Here is a 7,024-nt window from a genome sequence, read left to right as displayed (position 1 = left end):
GGCCGGCCTGCCCGAATGCCCCCCCCCCCCCCCCCCCCCCCCCCCGCCGCCACGGTCTAGAGGTAGTTCTTGAGCCCGAGCCTGGGCCGCCCTGCATGCCAGCAGAGCAGTGCCTCTTGCTCCCTTGTGATCTCTCATCACTCTCTTTAACGAGTGTGGCGTGGTCATGTACATATGTGGTTCTTCTTGTAGTGTCGGGCGGGAGGGGGCATGGCGGTCCCATGGCCTCCCGAGACAAGGAGGCAACAGAGTCCCTGCCAACACCCCAGAACACCAGCCACTTCCAACTCTACCCATCCGAAGTCAAAGAGGGTACCAAGAATGACCCTGACCTTTGCTTCCATCTCTGTGGGGCAGCCCAAGAGAACTGGTTCCTGGAAATGCTCCGCACGTGCTGACACAACGGGAGATGTACCTGAACGCACCAAGGAATCAAATAGCCCCCGTGTCTTGCTCAGCTTCGGCTGCCGTAACAAAATACGACAGCTGGGGGCTGGGGGTGGCTTCAACAACAGATTTTCATTTCTCGCACTTCTAGAGGCTGTCAAGGCGACCAAGATCAAGGTGATAGCAAGGTAGGTTTCATTCTGAGACCTCTTCTGTTGGCTTGTAGGTGGCCACCGTCTTGCTGTGAGCTGATGTGACTGCCTCTTTGTGCGTACAAGGTGAGAGAGGGGGCAAGCTCTCTGTGTCTCTTCTTCTAAGAGCACTAATTCCACTATAAGGGCACCGCCCCCACGACCTCATCTAAAGCTAATCTCCTCCGAAAGGCCCCACCTCCAAATACCGTCCTATTGGCGGCAGAGCTTTAACCTATGAATCGAGGGGGACCCGTTCAGTCCATAGCACCCTGGTAGAGATCAGGCTACCTGGGGAGTGTCAAGCTTCTCCTGTGGGTATGTGGCCTCACTGTCCCGTTTATTGTAACTTGCCACTGGGAACTGGGGCTTCCTTTGCCTTCTTCCTGCAATGGTTCATTACTTTAAGACTGACATTCAAGGCACATGATGACTTCAGGTTAGGTTATCCAAGCCCCCCCTACCCCGGCTTCCCCGCCTCTGTGCAGACAGCTCGGAAGACGCGCTCCTTGGTGCTTGACAGAGAGCAAATCACTCTTCCTCCAGGAAGTACTCCTGCCAGAAGGAAGAGAAGGAACCTGCACGCAAAGCAAATGGGCACTGTGCCCTTGAGCAACCAGGCTCACCTCTCACGGGCTGTATTAGGCATTGGCACAGTCAACACACAGTGGGTAGCCCCAGGCCAACTGTGTTGGGCCTCGGCTACCCAGAAGACTTGGGCACACAGCCCCTCGGGAAGGCAGGTACCATTTCTAGGTTCCAGAAGTCAGTTATAAGTTCACAGAGAGCTGTAGTCAAACACAATTTTTATTAAGCAGCAAAGCTGTGATTACTTGAGCACAAAACTTTTGACCTGGTTTCAGCTTTTCCCACAGTTGGATTGCCGTTCCCCATGCGTTTCTCCAGCTTGACTGTGGAGGAAGTGCCGGCCTTGACCGTGAAGGCCGAGGCCTCGGAATTTTCACAGCCTGATATGGGACAGCTTCTACTAGATTGCAAACCATGCTAGAAAATACTTCTTGTCGGAAAAAAGCTATCCTACCCTGAGCAGACCCCGCAGCCTGCCTGCCCATGGTAGAATCGGTGTCTGCGAGGCTGGGCAGCGCACGCCAGGGATCACAGGCTGCAGCACGACTTCAAGAAAACAGGTCGCGTGTTCCAACTAACAATTACAAAAAGCAATTATCAGGGAAGAAAATGAGGGACCCACCCCTCCCCACCCCTTCCTCCAGGGGACTCTGTGAGCCTTGGAGGTCCCCTGGTCATGCAGGCCTCATCAACTTGTCTCCCCCTCTTCTCTCGAGGCTAGAGAAGAAGACACAGGCGGTGCCGCTACTCGTGAAAGTTGGACTGCGCTCCAGACATGAAGTAGCAGATTTGGTCTGGCCCGTATCCCGCGTGGTCTTGGAAAGTCTGTAGACCTGAGGCGCCCTGGACTTCTGCGTCAGGGGCTGGTGCCTGCTGGAAAAAAGGGGGACAAAGTAGAGTCCTTTGCTACGGTTCCGGGGCCCATTCTGCAGCGGTGGGAGAGTCCCTTTAGTCCGAGTCAGCAAGCCAGTGAGAAGCAAGTCTTTGGAACACAAGCCTGCAAGGTGCCGGGAGAAGCTGGAGCTGAGGAGATGGGATCGCCCCTGTTTCTCTCTCCCAATGGCATCTTGCCTTAAAGACCAGGAGAAGCAGTCCTGGGCTCTCCCAAGCTTGTCCGAATGCCTAAGGCTACTGGGCCCCGTGTCTGGCCCTCCCGGTCCAGTTCCCTACCAGCCATGGCCAGCCGAGGCCTTAGAAGGTCTCTCCCTGCCCCTACCTTTGGCCCTCACCAGTCGGCTCAGGCTAGGTGACTTCCACACTGAGCCTGACTGGCAGCTACCAGGCTCACCTGAGCAACGAGACAGGGAGAGGAGACAACCCACTCTGGGCTGCGGACAGGGGAGGCGGGACAGACACACAGATGGTGTTCCAAGGAGTGGGCTGTGCAAATCTTTTCTGCTGGAGAAAGAGGGACCCCTTGGGCTGGGTTTTGAAGGTGATATAAGATTTCAACAAGTGGAACTCAAGAGGGTGGAGGAGAAGGTAGAGGAGACAAGAGGGAACAGGGCTGCGCTATGGGCAGAAAACCAAAGGTGTCTGGGGCCCCGGGGAGAGGGAGGGTCCACAGCGTGGAGAAGACGAACCAGAGCGGGGAGGGGGGAGCCCCTGAAGTCTCGTGGACAGGGCGCCTCTGACACGGTCCTACCTTTGGCTGGCCCACTGCGTTCTCCCATCTGTGCAACCCTGCGGGGTCCACCCTTCCCCACTTCCCTGGGACATGTGCTCGGCCTGCTTTGCCTCTCAGGGCCCATCCAGAGGGTAAGTGCCTTGAGAGCAGGCATGAGGAGGGCTCTCACCAGAGCCTGGCTTGGTAACTGAACCACAGGAGCCACTGACCATCTGATGTCTTCGTGTGGGCAGTCCCTCTAATGGGCCAACTTTCTGGAGGGCTGGTGGCCCAGCTGGTCAAGGGGTCTATGTGAAGTTAATCATAGCCATTTAAAATATCCAATCCCCTTCATTCTGCCTTAGTTTACTGGTTTTCTTCTCTTGTTAGTTTTACTTTTTTTTTTTAAAGAGGTTAAGTTCTATTAAGATTTCTAAAGCCGGAATCCAAACACCCTTTGTAAGCGCTATCAGTCAGATTGAGAGCTTGTGGTCCCCAAGGGGCCTGCTGGGGGTGTACCTGGGAAGTAAAACCTGCTACGTGACTGCCATCTGGACCAGCTCCCGCCACTGCCCTAGCGACGCAGCCAAGACAGATGGCCCCCAAGGTGGGGTCTGCCCTGCCAAATACGGGGCACCCCATGGATGGACACCTTGCACATTCACTCAGTGGAAGGACTCCTGGCTTATTATCAGTACAAGGAAACATGCCACACCAGGGCTTGGATCTTGCAGCACAACTAAAGATCCCGAAGTTCAGAAAGGGCTCTGGGCTGGGCCATTGAGCTCAGCATACGGCAGCACTCATTTTGCCCAGGAGACATATTTGTGAGAGGTTTCCAAATCAGATCGCCTTTAATATCGCCGAGCACAGCTCACTTTTTCATGGAAGCCTAGAGAGTCTTTTTGCTCAGCCGTGACTGCCCCCCGGCCCAGGTCAGGAAGTTCTGCACCGACGCTGGACCCTTCCCCATATGTTCTGTGTGTGAAATCCACACTTCAAAGCTCAGAGAAATCTGACGGGCAGAGGAGAAGGGGGTGTTTACCTGGACCCAGGTAACTTGGTCCTGCAGGGCGACCTGCTCACTGGAAGGCCAAGTATTAACTTGGAGGTAAAGGTGATGCTGTGGGTCTTGTGGTTGTTGCCAAAGTTGCATGTAATCCTCTGGGATCTGCAGCGTGACTAAGTTTGAGTTAGAACTCATCTGAAGCTGAGGGATGATGGTAGAAGAAATCACCTGGTCCTCAGGAAGAAAACTGTAAGAGAAGAAACATGTTACAGTGACACGGGTCTACAAACGATGGCCCAGGAGACACTGTCTTGCTCATCACTAGGGGCTCAAGGAACATTCGCTTCGAGTGGCTAAATCAGGATTCATTTGCTTGGACTCTCACTTCGGCCCGAACAAGCCTCAATTTGCCAAAGTGAAGCGAATGTAAATATTAACAAAAATTAGTCACTTATATCAAGTGGTTTTATTTCTATCACTTGGAGAGTCCTGGTTCTTCCACAATGGTAACTTCTGTGGCCTTGTGTCGCTTCACCTACCCCGGAGTCAGGCACTTGCCCTTTGTCACTGAAGGCGCTCCTGGCCGAGACGGGCTTGCAAGGTCTGTTTTCCTTCTCTAAGTCCGGGGCTCCCTCTATCACCCTAAGCCTGGAGGTCGTGTGATAAACAGAGAGTTTTGAGCATCATCCCAAACTCTGAATCCGTGCTGTCAACAAGCTCTTCAGGTTGATTCGGATGGTCAGGCCAGCGGGAAACATGTCAGGGTCGCTGATCCTAAAGGAACGCCCAGGAGAAAATCCAGAGAGCTCTGGGAGACCCGAGCAGAGAACGGGCATTCATTCAAAACTAGTTATTGGGTGCCAAGAGTGTGCCACACAACCCTTCACTGCTGAGCAGAACCTTCTTTTTCTGGCATTTGGGACCAACAATTTTATCCCTGGGCAGAAGATGTGTTCGTGTGCTCATACTGCGTCCCAGGAGCCGGTCCTTCCGTGTTCTTGGCTCTTTAGGCATCCAATGGCAATCTAGCAACTCTTTCACACCTGCTTCCTCCACAGAGATCGTCAGTGCCCTGGAGGCCCCTTCACCTGGTCTACTGTGACCACTGGATCCCGCGGAAGTGGAAGAAGGAAGCTCGGAGCCACGAGTCATCCACCTGGGGACACTCACCACTTTAGTATAGACACCCTGTGCTGCGAGACTGGGCTTGGGTGGGTGAAGTCAAGTGATTTCAAGAGTGGCATGCCAATTGCCTAGCTTGGAGACTTCCTGGTCTAGTCCTCTTATTTCACGGAGAGGCCCCTGTTCCATCAGGGCGCGCTCGGCTCGGCACCAGATGCCCGCAGAGCAGGATGAGCGGCAGCACGTGGCTTGGTCTGAGGGGACTTTTGGTGCCCGTGGGCAAGTCACCCATGGTCTCAGGTATGGTGTCCAGCCACGAGGGGAAAGCAGTGGCCTCAGCCCTTATTACCATTCCATGCACTTCTTACCTATGGCTCCTGCCTTCCAGGTCCTCAGGGTTTTCACCATAAGAGTGGCTGGAGAGCTGTGGCTCAGCTACTACTTGGACAGGAACCGTGATGGGCTGAGCCGGCATAAACGTGTGGGTGCTATCGAGGGGCAAGGAGAGGCCAGGTTCGCTTGGCAGGAGTATTTGCAGCACAGGGTTTTCCACGGTAACACGCTGCTGTGACCGCTCCCGCGGCCTCACCTCCTGCAGCTCGTCCTCCTGCTGTGGCAGGTACTGCACCAGCTCCTGAGCGGGCTGCTGTGTCAAAAGAAAAGAGGTAACAGAGCCTCTCAGAAATGGAACACAAACACTCCATCCTCCCAAGGTGGAAGGCAACAGCAACGCCGCCTCTCTGGGTGACTGCTTGTTTGGGCACGAGCTGCAGTCGCGCTCCCGGCCGTGAGAAGCCGCGGTGCAGCACATATGTACACGCGCATGTGCGTGTGTGTCCAGGTCTGGTTGTGGCCAGGACATCTTTTGATCTCAGGCAAACGAACTGCAGCCAACTGGGTAGCCACTGGCCCCTCAAGGAGAAACAGCTGAGCCCACATTTTCATGAAAATGAAATCCCCTTTCAGCTACACAGATGAAACAGGCTTTCCATACCTGGGAAGAGGTAACACAGGGCTGCTTCAGCTCCTCAGGGAACTGGAAGGGGTGAGAGGAACATGAGGCACAGAAATGCTTGGCCTCCCTGGGTTCTGGGAAGGACCTGCTCATCAGCTCAATGCGTTGCTTCTTGGGCACTGGCTCCAGAGACTGGGGCTCAGGACCGTGAATGTGGCGTGAGGAAGACGGCTGCATCTGTAAGGACACAGGACCACAAAGGTCTTATTCGGGGCCACAGCTTTCCTTAGGGCACAAGACATGCTGGTCATGGAGCGAGACTGCCTACAGGCCAGCCCGCAGGAAGCCTTGGCTGTACATGAGCCACATCTGCCACTGCCAGGGCCTGGCTGGGCCCATCTCAGCTCTTGCAGCCAAGAGAACAGGGGCAAAGCCGTAAGTCCCCGCTGAAGATCATTCCAGATGTCCCAGGCTGCCCTGGAGGCAGCAGCTGTTACTATTAGCAGGCCCTATTGACTAACTCCTTGAAGACGGTCAAGGTCCGTTCCTCCTCTCCCTTCCGCCACTTACACAGAACTGGCCTCTGACCTGGAACTTGGAACCCGGCATTGCCTGGAGCTGCTCCTTCAACATTTCCAGCGCGTGGCTCTGGTTCCGGATCTCACCCTGCAGCATCTGCATCATCTCCTCCAGATGCTGCTGGATCTTCTTCATCAGCTCCACCTCCCGTCTGTTGATGTACCATATGATGGACTGTGGCAGGTGTAGTGACTGTGTGAAGGAATCACTTATGGTTCATATACAGGGCCACCGGGTTCTCCAAATTCTACCATATTGTTTTATTTCCAAGTTTTGAAAGACTGAGAATGAGAAAAATGACACTCCAACCCTGATTTCATTCACTACTAGAAAGCTTAAAGAAATGGTTAGGGAATCCAGAAATTCTGTATCAGAAATGGATTACGGGGATCATTTAGTCTAATTTTCCCCCTAAACATAAAGCTGTGGAATTGGCCCAGAGACATGAAGTAACCTTCCCTAAGTCCTTGGTGAAAGAGTCAGAGTGAAGCACGTCGGATCACAAATGAGACACGGGGAAACACCCATCGATGCCTCTGCTAGCAATGCAGCAAGAAGAAGCATGCTCAGCTGGCACTTCCTTTATT

The 7,024-nt window shown here is 54.0% G+C and overlaps 1 protein-coding gene across 1 annotated transcript in view; it reads right to left on the bottom strand.

Annotated features, from left to right (window-relative positions):
• Positions 1 to 1,903: 1,903 nt before the first annotated feature.
• PASD1 (PAS domain containing repressor 1) overlaps positions 1,904 to 7,024 on the bottom strand; it is a 111,891-nt gene continuing 106,770 nt past the window's right edge. Inside the window, exons 9-13 of the mRNA XM_055081615.1 lie at positions 6,447 to 6,629; positions 5,898 to 6,095; positions 5,272 to 5,549; positions 3,818 to 4,028; positions 1,904 to 2,039 (exon numbers count right to left, since the gene is read on the bottom strand). Of these exons, the coding sequence (XP_054937590.1) occupies positions 1,911 to 2,039; positions 3,818 to 4,028; positions 5,272 to 5,549; positions 5,898 to 6,095; positions 6,447 to 6,629 (999 nt within the window). The 3' untranslated portion in view covers positions 1,904 to 1,910. The remainder of the gene's footprint in view (positions 2,040 to 3,817; positions 4,029 to 5,271; positions 5,550 to 5,897; positions 6,096 to 6,446; positions 6,630 to 7,024) is intronic.

Source organism: Physeter macrocephalus, chromosome 21, assembly GCF_002837175.3.
Source record: "Physeter macrocephalus isolate SW-GA chromosome 21, ASM283717v5, whole genome shotgun sequence".
Taxonomy (NCBI): domain Eukaryota; kingdom Metazoa; phylum Chordata; class Mammalia; order Artiodactyla; family Physeteridae; genus Physeter; species Physeter macrocephalus.
Note: the sequence above shows the minus strand (reverse complement) of the source record. Positions and strands in the feature narration are given on the sequence as shown.